The sequence below is a fragment of the Haliotis asinina genome, chromosome 12 (assembly GCF_037392515.1).
Source record: "Haliotis asinina isolate JCU_RB_2024 chromosome 12, JCU_Hal_asi_v2, whole genome shotgun sequence".
NCBI lineage: Eukaryota > Metazoa > Mollusca > Gastropoda > Lepetellida > Haliotidae > Haliotis > Haliotis asinina.
The window spans coordinates 46,724,104-46,751,784 of NC_090291.1; the positions used below are offsets into that span (position 1 = coordinate 46,724,104).

The 27,681-nt window shown below is 38.4% G+C and overlaps 1 protein-coding gene across 1 annotated transcript in view; it reads right to left on the reverse strand.

Annotated features, from left to right (window-relative positions):
• The window catches only part of LOC137258996 (RAB11-binding protein RELCH homolog), a 166,973-nt gene that overhangs the window by 121,775 nt on the left and 17,517 nt on the right, over positions 1 to 27,681 (reverse strand). The window contains exons 15-24 of the mRNA XM_067796698.1: positions 26,306 to 26,486; positions 25,856 to 26,012; positions 23,600 to 23,723; positions 23,153 to 23,201; positions 22,216 to 22,301; positions 21,683 to 21,789; positions 20,375 to 20,474; positions 16,610 to 16,692; positions 13,139 to 13,202; positions 12,074 to 12,212 (exon numbers count right to left, since the gene is read on the reverse strand). Coding sequence (XP_067652799.1) covers positions 12,074 to 12,212; positions 13,139 to 13,202; positions 16,610 to 16,692; positions 20,375 to 20,474; positions 21,683 to 21,789; positions 22,216 to 22,301; positions 23,153 to 23,201; positions 23,600 to 23,723; positions 25,856 to 26,012; positions 26,306 to 26,486 — 1,090 coding nt within the window. The remainder of the gene's footprint in view (positions 1 to 12,073; positions 12,213 to 13,138; positions 13,203 to 16,609; positions 16,693 to 20,374; positions 20,475 to 21,682; positions 21,790 to 22,215; positions 22,302 to 23,152; positions 23,202 to 23,599; positions 23,724 to 25,855; positions 26,013 to 26,305; positions 26,487 to 27,681) is intronic.

Consider the following 27,681-nt stretch of genomic DNA (forward strand, 5'->3'; position numbering starts at 1 on the left):
TGGGAGGATTGTCTCCTGTTTCACACTTACTTCTTGTGCAGCATCAGTCGAATACTCTGAATTTTTTACAATTTCAATATGGTGTAAAAAATCAATACTTTTTTGGTGTCACTTTTGCTTTTCACAAGTCAGAGGACTGTTTTTCAATGGCTAATAAAACTATTTCTGATATCTTGGGATTTTGTAACAAAATTACTTTCTTGACATGCTGTATTAAAGCAAAATATTTTTTTTGCAACTTACAATGAGGCATTGTTTATAACAAAGAATAAAATGTAATGTTTATTCCACTTCTCTGCTTGAGAAATAACTTTGACATCAAGAAACATATTTCTGATTTGTACATCAGAAATACTATCTGTATTTCTCAAACATTTCTACATGAGCTTATGGTATGTCACATCTTCTTTGAGTGACATTTTAGAAGCCGAGAAGTACTATAACTTACAAATTTCATGGAGAACACCTCATATTATTCTGTTAGTGCAACTTTTTGTACAAATTCTAGTACTGCTGTCAAGCAGAACTATTTCATTGAGATGAAATAATGAACTACAATGTGCAACCATTCACAGAAAAATTTATGGAAAAATTTTAATTAAATCAATTTAAAGAGCATATGTATTTTAAGAAGAAAACATGAAACATCACTTATGTTTGTTTGGTTTGTTATTTATTTCACATTACAAATGTTATTCATGTGACATAGTTGGAAGAATGTTGGCTGAATAACCGAGACATGTCTTTAAGAAGAAGTTTGTGATTTTAACCAGAGGAACAGGAAAGGCCTACATAGTGAGTGAATGAGGTTTTACACCACTATGAGCAATATTACAGTAATATCACTGAAATGTCATGGCAGGGGGCACCAGAAATTTGATTTGCACAATGAAACCATGCAGCAAATCAAACTTCAGTCATCAGCAGAGGGAGGGCTTCAACCACAAAGCTCCCTTACCAACATAAAACCCTTAAATTGTGGGATCTGACCACCAACAGACGATATGATTTCAGGTCATCTTCACTTTTAATGGTACTTAATAAAACATGCAAGCACACACACACATGCACACTCTCTCTCTCACTCTGCATCTGCATATGCCCCTCTCCACTACATTTCACAGACAAGACTGGGTGTCAGAAGTGACTAATCAGGAGCTACATTTCACAGACAAGACTGGGTGTCAGAAGTGACCAATCAGGAGCAACATTTCACGGACAAGACTGGGTGTCAGAAGTGACCAATCAGGAGCAACATTTCACAGACAAGACTGGGTGTCAGAAGTGACCAATCAGGAGCAACATTTCACGGACAAGACTGGGTGTCAGAAGTGACCAATCAGGAGCAACATTTCACGGACAAGACTGGGTGTCAGAAGTGACCAATCAGGAGCAACATTTCACAGACAAGACTGGGTGTCAGAAGTGACCAATCAGGAGCAACATTTCACGGACAAGACTGGGTGTCAGAAGTGACCAGTCAGGAGCTACTCGATTCCCTCCTGCCTATATTGAGTGACTATGCATCAGTACTGAGATACAGGTCCTGTAGATCAGCATCTCTACTGGACACAGGTACAGTAAAATATACATGGCTACATAGCCCAATATGTCCTGTCTACACCCCATCATCACCTACCAAACTCAGGGTCTAGGTAATTAATTTAGGTTCCCGGCCTAAGGGTTCTGTGAAGTAATGAAACGGTGTAGTGAACTATGCTTTAAGGATAAAATTTTTGAAGGGCATTTAAAAGTGGAATGCAAAAGGAAAGCACTGTTGATTTTCTTATGTCGTGATATTCACAATAAAGAAGTTGACATCCACAAATCTTGATTAACTTATTTTGGAAAAATACTTTGCCTACCAAACTTGCACATTGCTTTGTCAAGGAGATGGCAAATAAATATTATTGGGTCACAAGGAACCAATCTTTTCTCTTCATCAAGGCTATACCTTTCAAACTATCCTCCTTGTGTTTTAGTCTCATAAATAATGCATGTATGAAAGATCACACAGCAGACTTCAGCACTCCTGTTTTTAACCTGACTCCTGGAGCTGTGATATTAATGATCTCATGTGAGAAAGATCCCTCAATAGTACCCCGTAGAGAGTTAACTTATTTCAACAAAGGCTTTTTCCATCTCATACTGCACTTTATTATGAATAATTGATCATTTTTAAATCTACCTTTTTCTTTGCTATTCTTCAATTCTATAGGAGAAAGAGTGAAATTACTCCACAGGGCATTCAGGCACCCAAGTTTGTTGTAAAATGAGACTAAATTCACCTGTGACTCATCGACTTGGTTGATTGCATGTCATACTTTTACCTGAGCAGGATGTTGTCTATAATAGCCATTACTGGCTCGTCTCATTGATTATTTGTAAATGAAATACTGCTGAATTGTTATGTGTAACGAAAGGTATGGTCAAGGAGTGCACTGTATCATAGTGTTCACATCAGTGGGCAGGTGACTGAGTGGGTGCACAGGTGGGTGGGTGGACAGGTGAGTGAGTGGGTGGACAGGTGAGTGAGGGCATTGTATCATAATGTTGTGTGTGTGTGTTGGTGGGGTGGGGGTGGGGGGAGGAGTAGGGAAGAGAAAAGAAAATGAGTAAGTGGATGGGTAAGTGGGCTGGTGAGTGAGTGATTTAGTGAGTGAGTATGGGTGAGTGAGTGAGTGTACTGTATCATAATGACCACATCAGTGGCTGAGTGAGTCAGTGGGTGGACAACTGGGCAGGTGGGTGAGTGAGAAAGGAAGTGAGTGATGTTTCGAGCATAAAACTGATTGCTAAGTGCCTGTATGACACTGACACTTTTCCATCTTTAGCATGCTTGCTATCTTATACCACTAGCTCAGGTCCTGTGTTATCAAATAATTTGAAGTAACAGCCTCATGCCAAATACAATGGTATTTGTTGTTGCCTTGCCTTGTGCAAGCCTATAAGAAAATAGAGGGAGTGAGTAGACTGTTTAGGTATTCCAGTTGAGTTGAGTTTGGTATCTCAGTTCATTTGAGACATAGTTTTTAATGTTGTTTGAAGCACTGAGCAGTATTCCTCCATCATGGTGACTGTCTGTAAATAATGAAGTCTGAATCAGACACGTAAGAGACTGACAGAGACATGGTATCTCAGAAGTTGTAGGTGATTACAAGCTGGTTAACACAGCCATGTGAGTTGTAACATGAATGAAATAATCTTGAATGCAGCGTTAAAGCCCCATTTCACTACATTACCTAAAATACAGAAGGACCTCTAATATGTTTTACTTGAAGCATTTGCATTAACCCATGACCTTTTGAAAAACACAAGCCCATGAAAGAATGAAAGGATTCGTTCAACAGGGAGCTGTCTTGACATCTATCCATCTGAGATAAGAGTTTAAGGAAAACTGTCTAAGCAAACTGTCATTAATTCTCACTAACTGTCACACACTTCAACTCCTGGGACAAGTAATGCAAGTGACCCCCTAGACCCAAACAAGCCAGGATTGGTAATCACCTTCTTCATAATGACCTCTTTACAGGATGCCCACTGGGGATACTAGCATCTGTACAACAAAGTGTTACTAGTGTCACAAACTCTGTCATCAGATTTAGACAGCTCCACGGGCACAAATCTCCACCATATTTTCTGGATGCATCACCTGCTCAACAGCTGAGCTTCATCATGTCACTGTTTTTCCCAAGCAAACACTCCCTGAAGCTTGTGCTAGGCTCAAGGGCATTCACACTTCTGCGTGGTTTCATTCTAGTCTTTCAAACCCTACTTTGTCTGTCTGCTTTCTCAAATTTCATACGGTATATTGGTCCAGAAATTAATGAGAAGACTTATAGCACAGAGACAATGGTTGTTTCTTATAAGGTGGTAATTACATGGGCTAGCCCTGGATTAAAAAAGCAATCAACAAGTCAGTGGGACAATTCCTCTTAAAGAGAATGGAATCATAACAAATGTAGATTGATAAGTTTGTTTGCTAAACAATATTTGAGATATGTGCCATTTGTCAGTTAATAATCAAGTCTAAATGAAACAATCTGAAACATGTGAGAATTCAATCAACAATGACATGTAGTCTTTATACAGCAATGCTATGAGTAGCAGAGTTTCTCACCCCAAATGGGGCAGAATGGCGTGTGAGAGAGTGAGTTTAGTTTTACACCACTTTTAGCAATATTCCAGCAATATCATGGCAGAGGACACCAGAAAAAGGGCTTCATACATTGTACCCATGTGGGGAATCGGACCTGGGTCTCCGGCGTGACGAACGAATGCTTTAACCACTAGGCTACCCCACCATCCAGGGCACAATGGAAGCCGGGTAGATAAGGAGTTCAGTTATCACCTGAAGACCCATGTTTGATTCCACAAATGGGCATAATGGTGTTCCCCGCTGTGAAAGTATAAATCTCCTTCATTCTTATCCTGAATCCCACAATGGTTTGACAAGGCCATTTAAAGAGACTGTCAGTGAAGATGACAATTAAATACCTGCTTACATTTATAAATATGGACGTCAGTGGCTATGTGGTCTGGTTTCATCACAGTAATGTCCCTTAGATATCCAAAATTCTGCAGTGTATGAGTTTGAATCTCAGATGTAATGATTCATGTTCTATAGGTACTACTACCAATGGATTTCATCAAAGAACCTAATTTGTTGAGACCAGTATGCTCTCAGACTCTCATCCCATGACCAGCAGCAATACCATCACATAACTCCAAATATCTACACTCAAAGTACAATATACTTACAATATTCATCCAACTTATAATCATTATGCAAATTTCATGTCTTCATAACATGTAGGGTATAATCAAGTACAGTCAATCTCTTCCTCACATCACTGACACATCAGTAACATCGCATGTACCAGAAGGAGACTGTGGTGAAGAAGATCGTTACCTCACCAATATACACTTATTAACATACACTGCTCAATATTTTTGGAGCCGGTCTATCAAATGCAGCTGTGCAAAGATATCAAAACAGTCATCCGATGATGGCAACTATTTTAAAACTTAATAAGCAACACCAGCGAATATCCCGAGCAATTACAATGATGTGATGCATGAATAGTAATCTCTATTTATCAATTTTCTGCTATCCAATAAATATGCAAATAAAGTCACTAAGCATAAAGTAACTTTCAGTTTCAAAACCTGGATCAGCATTGAACAACAATGATAGTTCATCTTTGCAAAAATATGAACGTATGCAGCCATGCTGTTGGTACCCAGAACACTTATTCACTTGGGAGCCATGGGAACACATGGACTCAAAATAGACACTAATTCTGTCACTGAAACATCAAATTTGGGCATGTAATCCACATATCTACCATAAAAGGCATTGAAAGCTTTGTTGAGGCCTTGTATGCTGCACCTTGATCAAGTTTCTCTTGAGGAGGAGCGATATGATGTGGCTTGGGCTCATGAAAATCCAGCTCAGGTCAGACCAATTTGTTTTACAGATTTTTTCTCTTAGAAAACCGAAAGGCAGGAGGTAAAAACATAAAAATACAACCATCAATCAAAGTAATATTCCTTCTAAATACCACAAGTATTCCACTTTCAGCAATTTATGATGTGTAAACGTGGCAGAGGACAATCTATAAAATTTTGTTTTGTTAGTTTACATCTTTGGCCAATAAAAACATTAAGATTTTAGTTTTTCAGTGAGGAAAAAATATTTGTATTTCTTTCTTATTTTTGAAAATGTATGGCAGGCGGATCCTTACAAAAAGGATACAATTGGTCTGGCCTTATGATATATCTTCAGGAACCCATGCATGTCATAAGTAATGCTGGTTAATGCATGATATCACATCCCAATATCACAGATCAATGTCAGCCACTGGACTGTGACTCTATAAGCATGTTTGCGGAGCTAACATACCAATAAACATTCTACAGCACAACCAGGATTGACACACATGATTTCCTGTTTTTGAATGCCTAAGGCACCAAGCAGCAACAGGAATTCCAGTGCTCAAGATGGCAAGGTTACATGATATATGTTATCATATCTCAACTGCATAGATCTATGCTCATGATGTCAGTTACTGGATTGTCCAGTCAACACTCACGTATACATATGTATACAGACTGCCATCATCAGCGATCGCGGTAGGTTTTGTATGAGTGTGTGCAGAAATAAAATGATAAATATAGCCCAAATCTTTTGCGAGTAAAATTTTCAGTACAATCCTTAATCATGTTAAAATTTATTGTTTGTCTTTTATTTGTTTGTTGTTGTTGTAAGGTACTTTTCAAAATGTAGATCAGAATCTATGCGTCCAAAACATGCGCGCAATTTTTTTTTTTTTTTGCGTGAGCTACCTTGGAGCTACAAATGTAAGAGTCACCTTGGTGTTTTGGAAATGGAGCAATGTTCAGAAGCACTGTTATTTCCTGTTTGGCACCATCAGTTGAGATCATGAAAAAATATTATTCTCTGAACGTACAACAAAATGTGTTTATCTGCAATTAAGGTTCATTTTCACTCACCTACTCATCCAACACAAAACGTTGTCACATTGTACATTAATTATATTTAATCACCAAAAAGAACTGTGCCTGTGAGGAGGCCATGAGCTTCCTGTGATTACCCTGGCCATTATAACAAACCTTCACGGCAGGCAGTTGCTTAATGAGCCTCAGGGAAAATACGTTAAATATTAACCTCTCAAAATAGCACCTTTACGATGTAAATGAGAAATGACTTTAAAAACTATGGACATCAAATAGTTAATTACTTGTCATATTAGCTCATTAACTGGCAAAGGGGCTGGATGTGAATTAACTCTCCCCATTCTTTTGGCTACAGAGACAGAATCTATAAGTGCCCAACTGAACTACATCCTGATGAAGTCTGATAACGAAACTGCGCAGTTATGCTGTAATTCCATGCTCATTGGCTTGCGTATGGCCATTCTGAAAAGTATTTGTGACTTCATGACGTGTCAGCTTAAAGCCTGATTCCAGCAAGAATGAATGCAGGTGTTTACATGTTTTACTTTGGTAAACAATCATAATGCTTACTAGGATGGAAAGAACCTTAAACTTGCTATTGTACTCCAGTACGGTGACACACGTATAATTACCTGTCCTGATAACTTTCCCTCCATATGGGTCAATTTTCTAGTTAATTTTTTATATGATTAACATGGGAAACTCAACTGGATATCGCTACAGATTGATATACAAATTTGCTTGTCTGACAGAGACATCGGGCAATGGGTTATCTGCCCCTGGTTAACCTGCTGTTGAACTCCACACTGCACAGGGCATGCTCTGAGCATTTACAGAAAAAAATGGATGGCCAATTGTCCTGTAATCATCAAAAAGATGGGTGTTCAGGCCAGATTTGAAGGTTACTAAGTCAAGGAAGGGGAGCAATTGAGGTAAAGGGAAAGAGAGCTCCATAGTAGCAGAGTATTCGAAGGATCTGGCACCAGATATCTTCAATGTGTTGAGTGGCACAGGAACTTGGAATAACCCCAAGAGTGGTCCTTATATGGTGCTTAAATTATCAGGCAAAACCCAAAATAATCATTTCAAGCCTCTTGAGTGTGGATGCGGCAATATGAACTGCAGAGCTGAGAAGCCTGTGTTACCTGTAGTTTTTTTTTCAGCAAACCTGATCTTAAAATTTATCTACCATGAAATAGATATAGTAGGCAGCTGTTTAATGTAATGATCCACAAGTTTATTAACTCACAGCAGTGGGAAAAAATTGTGTATGTAATATGTATGTATGTATGTATGTATGTATGTATGTATGTATGTATGTATGTATGTATGTATGTATGTATGTATGTATGTATGTATGTATGTATGTATGTATGTATGTATGTATGTTGAAAAAAATAATTCTGCAAAACTTTTTCACAGTCAATCATCCAATTAATTGATATCACAAAAACAAACTGGCATGGAAATATTTCAATCAGTGGAAAGATGATAAATGTGATGCTTAACCAATGTTGTCTCACCAATCTCAAATTATCAAGAACCATCATCACTGAGTGGCAGAGGACCATATGTTTTCTTCCACCTTTCTAAATCTCAAGCAGCAAGTCCCAGAATACAGAAATCACAAAGATGACAAAGGTTCCAGTATACTTAGACAGTTATCACATCTTTGGCTATGCTGTTTTGATCCTAAAAGCAGGGTGACAGACCCAAGGCTCTTGGAGTGGAGAGATCTATTTTTTTGACAAAAAGCCCACATCTCCACACTTTAACATGGCATCAGTTGCAGCGCTGAGAGCATAGTGATATGGATCCAAGATATGCAAGAGTCACACATCTTTTTGTCTATGATGGATCAGTACAGAAAGATCGTAAACAATTGTTTCAAACAGCATTGTATGTTGGCATATGACATCTAAATGCACATATTGAATACGTTATTGCACACTCAATGTACATCTGAACCAAAAAACAAAAAATATCTATGCATGTTAATGGCAACATTACACAATCAAACATCCATTTCAGTAAAATATGTACAGAATTTGATAAAAAAATTTGTTGTTTTGTCTGTACGTGATGAAATACTCTTGGTAGTATCATCCATAAATAATGATGCAGGTGAGAGTGAGACCCATAAATAATGAAACAGGAGACAGTGTCATCCATAAATAATGAAACAGGAGACAGTGTCATCCATAAATAATGAAAATAGGAAAGTGTCATCCATAAATAATGAAACAGGCAACAATGTCATCCATAAATAATTAAACAGGAGACAGTGTCATCCATAAATAATTAAACAAGGGACAGTGTCATCCATAAATAATTAAACAGGAGACAGTGTCATCCATAAATAATTAAACAAGGGACAGTGTCATCCATAAATAATGAAACAGGAGACAGTGTCATCCATAAATAATGAAAATAGGAAAGTGTCATCCATAAATAATGAAACAGGCAACAATGTCATCCATAAATAATTAAACAGGAGACAGTGTCATCCATAAATAATTAAACAAGGGACAGTGTCATCCATAAATAATTAAACAGGAGACAGTGTCATCCATAAATAATGAAACAGGCAACAATGTCATCCATAAATAATTAAACAAGGGACAGTGTCATCCATAAATAATTAAACAAGGGACAGTGTCATCCATAAATAATTAAACAAGGGACAGTGTCATCCATAAATAATGAAACAGGCAACAATGTCATCCATAAATAATTAAACAAGGGACAGTGTCATCCATAAATAATGAAACAGGAAACAGTGTCATCCATAAATAATGAAACCGGAGAGAGTGAGATCCATATATAATGTAACAGGTGAGTATCATCCATAAATAATGAAACAGTGGACAGTGTCATCCATAAATAATGAAACAGTGGACAGTGTCATCCATAAATAATGAAACAAATGGACAGTGTCATCCATAAATAATGAAACAAATGGACAGTGTCATCCATAAATAATGAAACAAATGGACAGTGTCATCCATAAATAATGAAACAAATGGACAGTGTCATCCATAAATAATGAAACAGTGGGCAGTGTCATCCATAAATAATGAAACAGTGGGCAGTGTCATCCATAAATAATGAAACAAATGGACAGTGTCATCTGTAAATAATGAAACAGCAGACAGTGTCATCCATAAATAATGAAACAAATGGACAGTGTCATCCATAAATAATGAAACAAATGGACAGTGTCATCCATAAATAATGAAACAAATGGACAGTGTCATCTGTAAATAATGAAACAGCAGACAGTGTCATCCATAAATAATGAAACCGGAGAGAGTGAGATCCTTAAATAATGTAACAGGCGAGTATCATCCATAAATAATGAAATGGGAGAGGGTGACATATGTAAATGCTGAGACACTGTGTCACACGTAAATGACGAAACACTCATGACAGTGTTATCCATAAATAAAGAAACAAGAGACAGCGTCACATGTAAAGATGGAAAAAGACGGAGGGTCATTCATTAATGAGGACACAAGAGAGATCATCATCCATAAAGGTAAAAATGCTATCAATAATGTCACAAAAGGGTGAGAAATTGAAACACAAAATTGTGAACTTGTTTTGAACTAACATCTACTCTGATCAGTTTTATAGTTATATATGACTAATATCCAAGGAAAATATTTTCGTGAACTGGATGCAACAGGTACAGTTTGACAGCAATCACCTCAGAGATGTAAAATCATTCTTAGGGACACAGCAAGTGTGTTCTCAGTGATATGCCTCTTTTCAATTTCACAACAAGCAGTAAATGTGCCTTTGACTGGTAAGCAGAACTACATTGTCTGGACTTTCAGGTGAGGTATATTTTGCCTTTTCACCTTTACAATTAAATTGCCATTTTATGTAAACTTTAATAGTAAAATCTGTTTCTAATCAGAATATTTTCTGCAACACATTTTCAACTTCAATAAGCATGAAATGATTTTTAGTGCAACTTCGTCATTTTGAGCGAAATTAACAGTGAGATGGAGCAGATTGTATGACATGATCAGGAAATAATCTGGAGATCTTACAGTGAACATGAAAGTGTTATGTTCCTGATTTTTTGGGCTGTATTCAACGGATGAGTCAAGAAGGAATATCTCATGAAGTGCTTTTTTTATTTTACTTGGTTGACAATTGTCTGATGCAACTAAATTATAAGAAAATGCAGGGTTTTTTTATCCTGTTATCACTGTGTCTGTGAAAAAAGAAAGAATTTTGGAGAAAACCTCAATTGAAAGGCAAGAGAAGTCACTCTGTTGACTATCTAAAAAAATGTAAACAATGTTTCTTCCTTTCTTTCTGGCTTTCATTTCATTTACTGTTCTCATGCTGATGTCTTGAAAAAAAGGTTCTCCAATTAGACCAGTTTTTCACAAGCCAGAGAACTAAAAAGAAGAAATGTGCTGAAAATACAGTCAGAGCTGTTCCATTTTCACATCCTGCAAAAACTATGTGCACCATACTGATTGTAAAAACGATGATTTTGTTGACATCAGTGTAAGACAAAGGGAAGAGAAATTTCCACTCCAAGACACTACCGCAATATGCAACAATTTTGTATGATTGTTCAAAATGAACACTTCACTTCCCATTCAGTATCTACCTGTATGTGTGCATGCAAATGTATATGTGTGGCCATGTGCATGTTGCAAAAATGTCGCACTCAGCAATATTCCTGTCAGGACCAGACAGTCAGATGACCAATTATCATGAGGAACAAATCCACATTTTGGGGGTACGGACCACGTAAACCATCATGTCATCACCAGAAAGGCAACCATTTTTATACCAGAATCCCTTCAGTATTACAATTAGCAACACGATGACAAATCGACACGACACGACAAATCCCATATCCCCATTGCATGGTTGGTGCATGTGAAATCATGTGACTGCTCTCATCAGTGACATCAGCTGCCGAGCTGCTATAAAACACTAAAGTGATCATTCATGGTAGCAGACGTCAATTATGGAGTCCGGACAGGGCTGACACCAGCATGGCATGTTTTACCCTAAGTCACCCCTGTGCTGTATCTCTATACATGCATATTCTATTCAAGTGAGATGATATGATCATCCTTCACAGTAGCTGCAACCTGTAAAACAAGCTCCCCCTTCTTGTAAAATGTCACACAGAGTGAAACACATCAACAAACATTGCCAGTCCATAAAGCAGACCATCATGGTCAAGAACCGCCATACAAATAACACTGCATTGGTACCAGAATTCACAAACTAGTAACTGATTTTATTGGTAATTTTCCCTGGAATATACAGAGTCCCACTCTGGCTTGTCAACAGGACTATTAAAATATACCATTCAAAACAAGTTGAGGATACAGGATTTACAAAAATGATAAAATGTAAATGATGAAGGCATAGATGATGAAGAGAAATCAAAGGAAACTGTGACAATGTATGTGATTCCTTCGTAAATATTTCATCTGTATAGATATATATTACTTTTTCTCATACACATTGGCATTGGCTAGTGGTATGCTTGCAAAATGGAATAACTTTTTAGAATGGTACAATATGCCACATGCAAGAAACAGGTACTTACATTCATCCCTGAACTTCGGCTCCGTGTTTGGTCCGACATGTGCAATTGTGCGGATCAACTCGACATGGACGACATGCTGTTCTCGGTACACAGGGTCATCAAAAAATGTCTGTAGCTGCATGTACACCCGATCCAACACCTGCATGAAAATTTGTCCATGATGTATGTGAATACTTAGAGGTCATTTTTTGTTTTGTTTGTGTTTTCAATATGATTATGAATGTAACGACAAGCAGGAAGTTTTCTGCTTATCATGCCTCTTAAAATGAATTTCAAATAGAAACAATCATGTGGAAAACAGCATCATATCCAAAATAATCACTGTTATGTTTTAAGATTTTTAACTCCTCAAAATCCGATGACTACATGAGTAATTGGTGACCAAATTGATCACAACGCTTCATGAACAACATTAGCATTTGAAGTCAGTGGGGAAGCCTAATGATCACAGTATCTGCTTGCCATGCTGATATTGCTGGAATATTGCCAAAAGCACCATAAAACTCACTCACTCAGTCACATTTGTATTTATGATTCCATTTATAAGCACTCACGTTGTCACCTTCCATAAGTAACTGAAGTTTCCCTTATCACCTCAGTTGCCGAGCTGACTTACATGACTTTCATTTATCGGGGTGGTCAGGTAGTCTAGTGATTAAAATGTTCGCTCATGACACTAAAGAACTGGGTTTGATTCCTTACATGGGTACAATACGTGAAGCCCATTTCCAGTGCCGCTCTGTGACCTTACCAGGACAGTGCTAAAAGAAGTGATAGCCCAAACTCACTCACTTAATTTATCAGTTTGCAAGTCGAGACGCAGCTTAGTAGTCAAGTATGTTTGTGTTCTCAAATACCACACATTAGCCTACGACAGCACTTCTGATACTGATGCAGTAGTGACGTGTAAACTATATTACAATGTGACATTAAGCCCCAATACACGTCATCACTTACAAGCACTATTAGTCACAGGTTCTCAGTCTGACCTGCACCCCCACAGGGAGCTGATCCACAAACACCAAACTGACAATTGTGAGGATAACAGGTCTGAGCTAATCTTACCTCTCGTATTGACACATGTTCTATGATGGCGCCAAGGGAAGGAATGGTGGATATTCTAACTGAGCTGTGAACATAGAAAAACAACTTCCATTACATCTTATGATCTCCACCATTTGAGGTCATCTTTCTACAACTATAATACCGTAACTATAACAATAATACACAAAATGTGTATAGCATCCTATGAGATTTAGAAACTAATTACATATACCATCATTTATATCTTTGGATCTACCAAGACACAAGGAATCTACAGAATAAAGCATGGTTTGATTTAGGAGATAAACGTCATGTGTTGGCCAATTCCGGGTGTTATTGTGTATTCTTTGCGAGGTCAATACGCAGTGAATAGTCTAGGGAATCTCATACCATTTGATCATGTTTTTAAAAAAATCAGATTACAGAACACAGTGACTTTTGGTTTACAATACTGTTTAATGTTACATCACTTCAGCAATATTCCAGCCAGATGCTTGCAAAGAAACAATCAAGTCCAGACAAACCAGTGATTAACATCATCAGCAATATCCCAAGCAGTTGGGGTAATCAACCAAGTTCTAGAGTCTGCCCATAGGGACTTATTACAGTGCCTATATGACAACTAGATATAAAAAAAACCCCTCCATAATAATTATAATATTCTTATTTTATCAAGTGCTGCAGTATGAAGTATTCTTAATGTTAAGGTGATCCTAACTCAATAGCTATAACAGTTGTCTCCCTTACTATCATCAGGTACTGCTTTCTTTAAAACTATTCTTATTTCATCAGGTGCTGCAGTATGAAGTAATCTTAGTGTTAAGGTGATCCTAACTCGCATTCTATGACACAGATTTACAGTGCTGTGTAATGGCACTGGACATCTGTGGTACAGAATACTGGAGATCTTCTGTCATGTTTGAATGATTCCACTTATACAGCAGGTAGTGCCACATCCATACTTCTTTATTTACGTAAGTGGCAAGGCTCCAAAGTCTGCATCACATAAGGCTTTCCTCTCAACTGAGCCAGATATGTTGTCACAAAACGGACAAATTGTTCAAACTGTCATACCCCACTCCCTCCTGTTCAGGAGCCACTTTTACTGAGCTCAGATTAAGCCAGCAACACATTTTATTGCACAGCTAGTCAGCTATAATCCCCTTCTCTACCAAAGCCAGACCTGAGTTTTGTCACACTGTGGCTCAAAGATCCATGCATTCAATGTATCTGGTTGATCTTGACAGACATTCACACATTTACATAATAAATGCCAACATGTTTAACCCACTCAAGCAATGTAAATGATACATCAGCATGAAACAAACAGTGAGTGTACAATTTGTGTGTACAATTTGTGTGTACAATTTGTGTGTACAATTTGTACAACTACTACCCATCAGGAGTATAGACATACAAGTCTAACATGTTTTATGTGCGTAAGTTTTGGTGGGTAATAAAGTCATCCATCGCCATCACACAGGTCTTGGGGTCAACAGATGAGCACCTGCGATATTAGACCTCCACGATATAGTACCTATTACATGGAACAAAAGCCCATGTAAAATAATATTTTCAAAGGACATAACAAAACAGCAGTTTCATGTATTGTACCTAATCAAAACTATATTGTATTTTGGAAAGTGAAAAGAAACAAACTTTGAAAATGAAAATATACATGTCCTGGAAACTTGCAATCAAAAATCACTAGACATGATAATTTAATTGTTGTTCCTGTTATTCTACCTGTTAATCGATTAACCCAGAAATAACGATCTGCCGTGCACAGATGTTTTGGTCCAATGTACCGGTGATTCAGTTAAAAATGATCTGATAATATTACATTGAAGAATTTCTATTCCATTCTGAGAGTAATTTATACATTAAGCAGTTATTGTAACAGATATATCATATATTGCCATCATATTAGTATATAATGCATGTTTTCCACAATTCAATTGTTTATTGTATGAAAGGCCATAGGCAGTTATATACAAAAAGGGATACATTTTAACAATGGCATATATGATCCACTCAGTAACTAATCGTTTCTTTTCTTAACAATAATGCATTGTAAATATAGTGTTGTTTTGCTGGTTCTTTGCAGGAAAGTAAGGAAGACATTAGTAGAGATTGAGATAAAGATACTTGTGGCAGATACTTGTGTTTTTTTAGATTTTCATACACAGGACAAATAAACATAAATGGAATTTGTCTTCAATAATGTAACAGACTGGACATAATTTTTGGGTTTTCTCCTCATCTTCCATGCTTAAGTAATAAATCATTAAGTCATTGCAAACATGTCTATAGTGACGATGAGCAAGGTACAGCTCTGGTTCTGGCAACAAACTAAATTGACAATATGAATCATATCTTTAAAGTTCATTAATAGTTGAATGACATTCCTACTAAAACAAACAAACAAACAAACATATTTAACATAACAATGAACAAAGGCCGTTACCTGTCTGGATACATTTTACACAGGACTGTCTCCTACAGTGAGTGAGTTTAGTTTTACACCGCACTCAGCAATATTCCAGCTATATGGCGGCGGTCTGTAAATAATCGAGTCTGCATCAGACAATCTCGTGACCAACAACATGAGCATCGATCTGCGCAATTGGGAACTGATGACAAGTGTCAACCAATTTAGCGAGCCTGACCACCCGATCCTGTTTGTCGCTTCTTACAACAAGCGTAGTCGACTTTTATGGCAAGCATGGGTTGCTGAAGGCCTATTCTACCCCGGGACCTTCATGGGTCTGTCTCCTACAGGTCCCTGCTGACTTCCCACAGTACTTGAACTTTGATTGTAGAAACAAAATGTTGGCCACATAATTGTCAAATATGACTTCAATGAGTCAATAACACGGGTCTCGGAGTCCATGGATTACAAGGCTGTAAGCTGTTCATGATTGCTTAGAATAATGTGAAATTGTGCTATCGCGCTAGGCACGAAAAACAGACCCTTATGAACGTGGTAAGCAGAAGTTGTACACGTATGGAATAAGGTAATGCCATTTCTCTCACGCTGTCTCTGTTGTTACTGTCAACAGTTTAAATGAATAATGGGATTGAATTTAATCAAATAAAATGTGTTTTCTGACACCATACTAGTAAGATAACTGTGTGTACCTGCGCAACAGCGCAGTGTCTTGCATCTGCAGGTGCCATCTGCACTGAATTTCACTAGTTTACGTGATTTACCAGATCTCAACAGTGAATTTGTTGATGGGCTATTTTCGATTTTGTGAAGGGGTATGATCGCAGTTAAACTTTCTTGGAGGGAGCCATGAATTGCCCTGTGGTTTAACTGAATCTGCGGTATCACAAAGAGCGTTTTTATGAGGGATGACTGTAATATTAATCTTTAACATACTGTCACAGTTTCACAGTCTGGTATCATTCATGTCACAGACACTGACAAGAAAGCACATCATCTCCTACCCTGAGACCACCTCAAATTCAATGATGATCAAGTCTTACATTTCTGGATCATTGGCGAGAGTGACTAGAGCTGGCACAACCCGAGTGGAGATGAATGTATCATTAAGGTTCTGAATCAGGAGCTGAAACAGCAAGAATAACACTCATTATACATCCAGGAGCTATATCAGAAACAATAACACACATTATACACCCAGGAGCTGAAACAGCAACTACACACATTATACACCCACAAGCTGAAGCAGCAAAAACAACACACATTATACACTCAGGAGCTGAATCAGCAACGATAACACACATGACACACCCATAAGCTGAATCAGCAAGAATAACACATATTTAACACCCAGGAGCCTAAACAGCAATTATAACACACATTATACACTCAGAAGCTGAAACAGCAAGAATACCAAACATTTAACACACAAGAGTTGAAACAGCAACGATAACACACGTTATACACCCAGGAGCTGAATCAGCAAGAATAACACATATTAACACCCAGGGGCCGAAACTGTAACAATATCACTCTATACATCTGGACATATGAGTCCAGACAGGCCTTCACTGACTGATGTAGTCTTTGGTTTGATTTGTTTGAGTGCATTCTAGAAGCTGGTGGTGTAGAGATGACAAAACTTTATGGATGACCAACTTCTTCACATTCACAATAGCGATTTTTCGATATAGCTTCTAATACAGTTTTCAAGCAAAACTTTATGGATGATCAGCTTCTTTATATTCACAATAACAATGTTTCATGCATGCAATACTGAAATGATGCTATTGTGATTTTAAAGAAGTTGATCGTCCATAAAGTTTGGTCATGTCTTTGTTTTGGATTTTGGATGACCTGCTCTTTGATGTTTCTGAAACTATGGTGTAAGGTCTCTGGTTCACAGCATATTGAAAGCAATCCACTACATAAGGATAACGTTTACAAGTTCACCACAAGACTGGTCAAGTGCATCAGAAAATACTCAACAGCTGTCCCTTTCTCTGCACTCCTCCCTTGTAACCTTGTATCATTATTTAGACGATATCAAGTCTTTGAATGTCATTTAGAAGTGAAAATACATAAGAATGAAGATTTTTATGGATATCAACTTCTTTATGAGAGAACACAACGTTTCGGAGTTAATGCTTACTCCTTCATCAGGTGATTGAGAAAGGGATACAGAGGTGTATTTATATGTACAGGTAAAACAATAACAAAGTAACAAGTGGAATGAGTTAACGAAAGCTAGAATAAACAAGCACTGATAGGAAGCCGATAGTTAAGATAACAATGATGGAAGCCAATGGTAATGCATTACAGTTGATTGGATATGTTTACATAACATGATTGGGGATAAGGATGGAAGCCAATGGTGATACATTACGCATGATAGGATGATGTACATAACACACGATAGGGGGTGAGCATGTTTACATGAGGGTTGGTGATGTACAAGCACAAGTATGTACTCGGGTAGATAGGCTATACATGAATTACATAGATAGAATGTACACAGGTAGATGAGATTAATTTATCAATAAGTCCCAGGCACTTGGTAGGTACACTCCTTGGTCGCGGTTGATGGCTGGTTTCTGTCTCCGGATCTCGATGGCCTCTTGCAGTTTCCTTTGGCGCCAGTTGTTGTTGTTGGTAGATAGTATCCTAGTGTCCTCCCATCGAATTGAGTGTTCAGGGTTCTTGAGAATGTGTTCAGAGATGGCCGATTTCTGGTCGAGTTTCCTGACTGAGGTGAAGGAACATCAGACCTCAGTCAGGAAACCATTGGCTTCCATCATTGTTATCTTAACTATCGGCTTCCTATCAGTGCTTGTTTATACTAGCTTTCGTTAACTCATTCCACTTGTTACTTTGTTATTGTTTTACCTGTACATATAAATACACCTCTGTATCCCTTTCTCAATCACCTGATGAAGGAGTAAGCATTAACTCCGAAACGTTGTGTTCTCTCATAAAGAAGTTGATATCCATAAAAATCTTCATTCTTATTTAGACGATAGTTTGTAAAACTGTTTTGTTTTCATTTTTAGGACATAAATTCTGCAAAAACCTCACAGAGTTGGTCTGATGTTTTGATTAAGAACGTAAAGTATTTGATGTTTATTAGTTTTCAAGTCAGATTACAATTCCTCGGTCTGCTTTTGAGTCATATAGACTGTAGAGCAGACACACACTTTAAACTTCCTGTTGCACATTTGCTGACTTGATTTTTTATGATTTTTTACAACAGTGAACATTATATAATACATAGTTTAATAACAAATAGTCCACCAGCAGAACTACAAAAATGCGAAGACAATGCCAAAAACAACATATGCTGCAACACAATAGACTCCGCAAGATTAACACACACATAAAAGCTTAAAAACACACTGTATTATTTCAGGAAACATTGTAACTTTTCTTTAGCTCCATGTAATCTTGTTGAATTAATGAAAATCATCCTTGCACAACAGTAAATACTGTCATGCTGATTAACAATTGCAACATTTTCATATGGAGAATGTAGAACAGAACCATATTATTTTTGTTATTATTTTCATATATTTCTTAGTTACCCATCCCGATTTGTACAGCATCATATGAGTATGTCTTGTTGTCAAACCAACTGCATGCACAAATTTTGTAGTGAAAATTTAACACACAGTTCATCAAATGTCACTACTCAGATACTTTTTAGCTGCACATGGAAAATCTGCAAACCAACATATAATCAATTCTTGTCCTCCTTACATGATTTTGAAACTACCGTCTGTTGCCTGCATATCTACATTTGTTTCCATGTGTATCAGCCTCGAGTTTTGAGGCATCAGTATGACAGAGTGAGCTGTTGAAAGAGCACTGACCAAATGGAATTACAGGTTGAATGGCTTGAGACAAGACTACAGCAGATTTGTATATTTGTATAATCCGCTTCAGATAGCATTGCTAAAATGTCTTGCTGACCATATGGTCATAACACAGATGTGTGTGCTATTCTGGTTTTGAAAAACTGTTGTCCAAAGGTTGAGTGTTGAGCTTAGAACATGAAGAATTTTCTGTTATCGACTGCAAAGCAAGAAGAAACCAATGTTTAAAAGAAACTTGTCTTAACTGAAGGCAGACAAGTGGAGCCCAAACCTTCATCTTGTCTTTGAAGGGCATTTAATAGTGAAATACATAAGAATGAAGATTTTTATGGATATCAACTTCTTTATATGAGAACACTGTTCTCATATAAAGAAGTTGATATCCATAAAAATCTTCATTCTAAACCTTCATCTTGTTTGAGAACAAATAAGTTAGTGACAGGTAGCATATGTGTTAAACTCTTAGTACATGTAGAACATTTCAGCAGAGATGCCAACTCTGAATGATATGAAAAATGAGTCCTGCCTTGCAAAAAGCAATGGGGGAGACTCCCTTATGAACAATATTAGATTCAGCCTGGAAATAAGCAAAGGGAACTTCAAGGGATTTCAGGTGTTCCACTACCTTCGCCAGGAAGAGGAGATAAGCAATTAAGCATGAGTCAGGATAGGAAAAAAAATGCTAAATGCTAAAATGATTTCAAACATTCTAAATTTATAAACATATTTTTATCTTATAAACATCAGACAAATCAGACAGAGGATGTTGCATTTGAAATTTGGAGTGGTTAGCATCTCTGTATTAAACAATCAGTGGAATCACATATTCCTGTACACAGGACTAAAAATCATGCAGAGACAGCAGTAACTATAGTGATGGCCTGTGGTTGTTGTTTTTCTTGTTGTAAAGAAGCAAACTGCTTAAACAAGAATACTTACCTCAAACAAGATGGCTGACGTTGCTCTGACAGGAGCAGACGTGTGTACAACCCCACACCACAGTACTGTCAGCAACAATTCGTGGTTGTCGTCACATGAACTAAAAGAGAATTTTAAAAGCAAGTGAGTGAGTCAGTGAGCGAGCTAGTTTAGTTGTATGCAACCCTCAGCAATATCCCAGCTATATGGCAACGGTGTGTAAATAATCTAGTGATCAACAGCATAACCATCACACACAATAGGGATACAATGACATGTGTCAACCAAATCAGCAAACCTGAACCCCTGATTGTGTTACAACAAGCATGGTTACTGAAAATCAGGTCTAGCCTGTATCTTCATGGGTTAACAGCTCTTGAATTTCAACATGTAAATATCTGCAACACTGTACAAAACTAAACAATAACAAGAAAATTATCATACAGAATGAAGCTAGTCAGTAATCTCTGACAAACTACAGCACCATGTGGCAATGTGGGATATTAAAAGTTTTGAACAGCATTTGCAAGTGATATGCCTAAAAGGTAAAAAGTGGCATATGTAAATGTCTTTATTACGAGGAACACAATGTTGAAGAGTGAGTGAGTTTGTCTTTAGGCTGCCTTTAGCAATATTCAAGCAATATCACAGTGGGGGACACCAGATATGGATTTCACACATTGTACCCATGTGTAGAATTGTACCTGGGTCTTTGGCGTGACGAGCAAATGCTTGAACCACAAAGCTACCCCACAGCCCCAGTCTTGAAGACTTATAATGAGGTGTCAATATACTCTGAAACGATATGTTCCTCATAATAATGAAGCTGTCATCCTTAGATTTTCACCTATGTGAGAAATTTCAAAAGAATCACAGACGTTTTATATAACATTATACATTGTTCACTGGTCACCTGAAGGGCGAGGGGAACACAAACAAACATCAAGGGTACCTCAACCCATGGTCCCTCAGGGACCAGTGAACAACGTATTTATCTTACCGAACACCTCAATGTTAAGTTTGAAGTGTCTGAAGTAGAGTATTGATTTGTACACTTCAGATAGCCTGTGTGAATCAAACGATTTGAATCTAGCATCTTGCAGCTTACTGGTTTTTTTCCCGCAGATATTGCCTTAGTAATGTCGCCACAATGTAATTCCCCTTCTTAATATTCACAGGGACCACATATTAACATTTTGTCAAAAAATTTTTATTGGACAGAGAGTCAAATGTTTTCATAGCCATTGCTAGATTTTATATTTAGCTAAGTAATTTTACCTGCAAAAATTCTTAGATTTGTTTTACAAAAGTGATTTGCAGAAAAGTTACCTTAGTTCCAGAAATGTTGCCTTTAAACTGTCAAGGGGAGCTTGGCAAAATGCCAGTGTACATAACACCTGAGTGAGGAACTGCTCCAGCTGTTTCCTGTCCAGCTCCTGGAATAGTGTTAACACATGGCCATCACCTCATCAATTGTTATCACACAGTGTTATCACATACCCAGAATCAACTTATACAACTGGTCAAATCAACGACATGGTTTACTGGTCAAGACTTGTCAGTTGACACGAGTGAGTGTGTCAGTGAGTTTAGTTTCACGCCACTTTTAGCAACATTCTGGAAATATCATGTCAGCTGACACCAGAATGTGCTTTCTACAATGTACCCCTGTGGGGAACAGAATGTGGGTCCACAGCTTGAGGAGTGAACACTTTAACCACTAGGCTACACCTCAACTGACCTGATCTTTTCAGAACTCTAAATTTCAGGTTTCAGCAGTTCCACTTAAATGAGGTAAAGTATCAGTCCTGGATCGTACAATCATTTCAGCAGACACAAGTGCTGAAAGAGGCTGAACTCACCGAGCTGAAGGAGGTGAGGACTCCAACTGCATACACAGGTACAACACAGGTGGTGATGGCCGTGTGTCCCAGGTTAACTTGGTGATCTGAGGGAAGAAATGAGAAAGGTGTTACGTTGCTTTTATTGATATGCTGGCTTCCTGGGTTGCTTGAGTTACACAAGAAAAGGGGCTTCATACATTGTACCCATGTTGGGCATTGAGCCTGATTCTTTGGCATGACAAGCGAACACTCTAAGCACTAGGCTTCCCCACCTGGCACAATATCACAGGTCAACGTGAGTTGAGGGAGTGAGTGAGTTTAGTTTTACGCCGCACTCAGCAATATTCCAGCTATATGGCGACAGTCTGTAAATAATAGAGTCTGGACCAGACAATCCAGTGATCAACAACATGAGCATCGATCTGCACAATTGGGAACCGATGACATGCGTCACCCAAGTCAGCTAGCCTGACCACCTGATCCCGTTAGTCGCCTCTTACGACAAGCTTAGTCGCCTTACAACATGAGTTGATTTTGAAGCTGGGGTTAATTTTGTGTGCAACATTAATGAGCTTCCATAGTGAATATCTTGTGCTGTTATAACAGTTTTACAGTTGTGTCACAGTGTCACATGTTAGTGAAGGAGGGAGGGGCTGCTTAAGGAACCGTTCCTAATCTGTGGCTAGTGTTTGGGGGTGGGTGGTGGTGATGATTTAAAGGGGGGGTCACCCATTTTGTTCGGTGGGGGTAGTGGGGTCATCAATTCTATACACGTTCTGGAGGGTGATTCACTGATTTTGTACATAACAAGCGCTGGTTGGGGGTGGGGGTTGTCATTCACACTGTACATGCAACTCCATAAAAATCATCATCACACCCCCTAGCCATAAATTATGAACGGTCCTTAAGTGGAACGCATGTATCCCAGTAACAAGACAATCCAAATTTCACCAACCTAGCTGCTCTTCAGGTAGAACTACAAGCTCCTCAAACTTTGGTTTCACCTGAAAACAAAAACAAAAGGTGTAAACGGGTTTGTTTTCTGTTTGATTATTCCGCTATATTCCATGATTCCACGATTACACTCTGAAAACATTCAAGTCTAGATCAGACTATTCAATGATTGACTTAACAAAGGTAAAATTAGGGTTAAAACACAACAAAACCCTGATGATGTTTGATACAATACACATCTGTCATGATGTAAAATATGTAAAGTTTATGTATTTTATGGCCAAATAAATGTATCTAAAAAGTATGGAAGTAAACTCAGAGGGCAACCCATGACCTACAAATCAGCTGTTTTCAATGTCACATTGTTTGTGTTGTCATTAAGGTGCATGAAGATAAAATAATCAAGGAATGGAAGTCATATTCATTGTAATCCGTAAAATTTACTCACCTTCTTATCTGTGAAGGTTTTCCCAAAGGTTCGACATAGCCGGAAGACATATTTACACAAGGCATTGACCACTTTCTGCATGGAGAGGCCGACACCCATTGTTACCTCCAGGATCCTGGCTAGTCTGTAACAGGAAGGAAGGGGTGCATTCAGTTAAGATAACACGCTCAGGGGAGGAAGGGACGCATTCAGGTAAGATAACATGCTCGGGGAGGAAGGGACACATTCAGTTAAAATAACACGCTCAGGGGAGGAAGGGATGCATTCAGTTAAGATAACACGCACAGGGGAGGAAGGGACGCATTCAGTTAAGATAACATGCTTGGGGAGGAAGGGACGCATTCAGGTAAGATAACACACTCAGGGGAGGAAGGGACACATTCTGTTAAGATAACACGCTCAGGGGAGGAAGGGACGCACTCAGTTAAGATAACACGCTCAGGGGAGGAAGGGACACATTCTGTTATGATAACACGCTCAGGGGAGGAAGGGATGCACTCAGTTAAGATAACACGCTCAGGGGAGGAAGGGATGCACTCAGTTAAGATAACACGCTTAGGGGAGGAAGGGACACATTCTGTTAAGATAACACGCTCAGGGGAGGAAGGGATGCACTCAGTTAAGATAACACGCTCAGGGGAGGAAGGGACACATTCTGTTAAGATAACACGCTCAGGGGAGGAAGGGACGCACTCAGTTCAGATAACACGCTAAGGGGAGGAAGGGACACATTCTGTTAAGATAACACGCTCAGGGGAGGAAGGGACGCACTCAGTTCAGATAACACGCTAAGGGGAGGAAGGGATGCACTCAGTTAAGATAACACGCTCAGGGGAGGAAGGGATGCACTCAGTTAAGATAACACGCTCAGGGGAGGAAGGGACACATTCTGTTCAGATAACATGCTAAGGGGAGGAAGGGACACATTCTGTTAAGATAACACGCTCAGGGGAGGAAGGGACGCACTCAGTTCAGATAACATGCTCGGGGAAGAAGGGACGCACTCAGTTCAGTTAACATGCTCGGGGAAGGAAGGGACACATTCAGTTAAGATACCACGCTCAGGGGAGGAAGGGACACATTCAGGTAAGTTAACATGCTCAGGGGAGGAAGGACACATTCAGGTAAGATAACACACTCAGGGGAGGAAGGGATGCACTCAGTTCAGTTAACATGCTCGGGGAAGGAAGGGACGCATTCAATTAAGCTAACACGCCCAGTTGAGGAATGGACACATTCAGCTAATAACAATGCTAATTTTTGCACCTAGGATCCAAAGCAATGCTGTTCTCTGGCATTACATTATTCCAGATGGAACTGTTTCAAAGCCACTACTAAGGGCTTTGTGCAACCGCATAGGTTGATACATCCGTTACTTAGGCACCCATCTTAAACAGACGGGTGGACTGGGTGAAGTGTGGATGAAGTGCCCTGCCCAGGGACACAATACAGTATGAAACCAAGGTAACAATTTTAGTGTGTCTCAACACACGTGATTTCAACCTGACCTTTTGACATGAGAGGCCAGCATGCTAACCACTACACCAGTGAGTCTCTCTTGAATCTATTGAATAGTACACTAGGTCACTGGTATCTGTCCCTCACTGTCCGTATCTTGGGGGTCTGTTCTTGTGTATCTCACACTAGAATCTAGGTCCCCTTTCACAAATCTATCTTTCACTGGTATCTGTGCCTCACAGGGATGTAATAAGATTTTAAGCTGAGTGGCTTTGCTAGAAACTTGGACAATTTCTATGACTGTCTAAGCCTTGTATAACTGCCATCTGTGAAAGATAGGATATGGCTCGGACAAACAAGTGTTTTAAATTAGGCGTTGTCTAAGACAATGTCATGCAACCAAGTGAATGTGTGTGAGGGAGGGGGAGAATGTTTTTACGCCACTTATAATATAATGGCAGGGGACACCAGAAAGAGGGTTCCCACATTGAACATATGTCAGAAATCGAACCCAGGTCTATAGCATGACAACTAGTCTACCCAACCATCCTTCTACAACCAAGTCATCAGTCTCTCCACAAGTATGTCCTCAGGACAAACATGACCCTTGAAATCTATATTGAACAAAAAGAGTTAGGGATCAACATTTGGGTATAATTTAATGAAAATGTGACAACTCATTTCCATAAAAAAACATTCCCCAAACATATTACCCCTAACTTTAGCTGTTCATTATATTAAAACCTGTGAGGTTTGGATGCTGTAAGACCATGTGCAGACTTTATCAAGGATACTTACAGATTATTTACAACCCAGTTGAGCTGCTCCCAAGGTTCAAACCATTCTTGTGACAGGTGTTCAGCATACAGGTGGACAAGGGTAGACAACTCTTGCTTGCCTCCCAGAATGACACTCAGGTCAGACAGCGGACAATTGGGCATTGGGAATCTGGACACTGTATTACAAAAACAATGATCAGATCAGAAAGTGGATAATTAGGCATTAGGAATCTGGACACACTATTACAAAAACATTGATCAAATTGGACAATAAACAATTAGGTATCAGGAACCTGGACACAGTATTACAAAAACAACGATCAGTTTTCTGTCAAAATAATTTCTGATGATATGTGATTCTTAATTTTGTACAAACTGGACTGTTAGTTGAAAAGTTCATTCAACTGCAAGATAATTGTAAATTGATTATGCTACAGAGTTTCTGTAAACAAGTACGTCATGGACTCACTGTCAATATCTTCCACATCTTCACTAACTGATTCCATGTGTTTGAGAAATGGACCACTTTCAAGGACGGAAACAAATTGGAAGGGGAGCAACTCTGTCAATTCTTTCACAAGGATCAAGAATCGACTCTCATCCAGAGGAAGTGTTGTGCTGTTAGTTGTTTTCTGTATCAGGAGAGCACCCTAAAGGGAGATAACAAAAATGTGTCATATCTGTAATTAATAGATAGAAATTAGCAAGTATATAATACACATCACCATCAACTAAGTGAACAATATTATGAAAATATATTATTATTTATCAATGTAAACATTTATAGAACAATCTATAGATAGTTACAATATCTATAATATACATTTATAACATTATGGAATTATTGTCTATTATACAAAATGTCACTGTTAATCAGAATGAAAGGAATGGAATAAACAACATATAAGAATGTCCTTTGTGTGAGCCAGTGAGGCAGGCCCAGTTGGGTGGAGTTCTTCACACAGTGCGTCCTACAGCAACGTACTACAGTGTCACAGTGACACCAGGTTCATGGTTTACAGACCCTGACTGGTAACACCCCTTGCTGTTAACTCTCCACTAAGGTAAATCTATTCAAGTAACACCATTTGCAAGTAACTATGTACTCATGTAATGCCTTTTTCAGAGAGCTAGTAAAACCCTTCTCAGGTAGGTCTCTACTTAGGTAATATCCTTCTCAGGTAACTCTCTACTTAGGTAATGCACTTCTCAGGTAACTCTCTACTAATGTAATGCCCTTCCCAGGTAACTCTCTACTTAGGTAATGCATTTCTCAGGTAACTCTCTACTAATGTAATACCTTTCTCAGGTAACTCTCTACTAATGTAATGCCCTTCTCAGGTAACTCTCTACTTAGGTAATGCCCTTCTCAGGTAAATCTCTACTTAGGTAATGCACTTCTCAGGTAACTCTCTACTAATGTAATACCTTTCTCAGGTAACTCTCTACTAATGTAATGCCCTTCTCAGGTAACTCTCTACTTAGGTAATGCACTTCTCAGGTAAATCTCTACTTAGGTAATGCACTTCTCAGGTAACTCTCTACTAATGTAATACCTTTCTCAGGTAACTCTCTACTTAGGTAATGCACTTCTCAGGTAAAACTCCCTTCTGATTTTACATTTAACATATATCATCCTTTAGGTGACACTTAGATAATGATGAAACTGTCAGATGAACTATGAACCTCAGCTGATGTAATACATACATGGACCAAAATGTTCCTGTCCAAAGAGATGTCATTTGTGATTGCTGCAAAGCTTCTTGGAAACAGATGATAAAATGCCCAGACAAGATACTAGTTAGATGAATGGTGATAATTCTGATAATGCTGACATGATGCCAC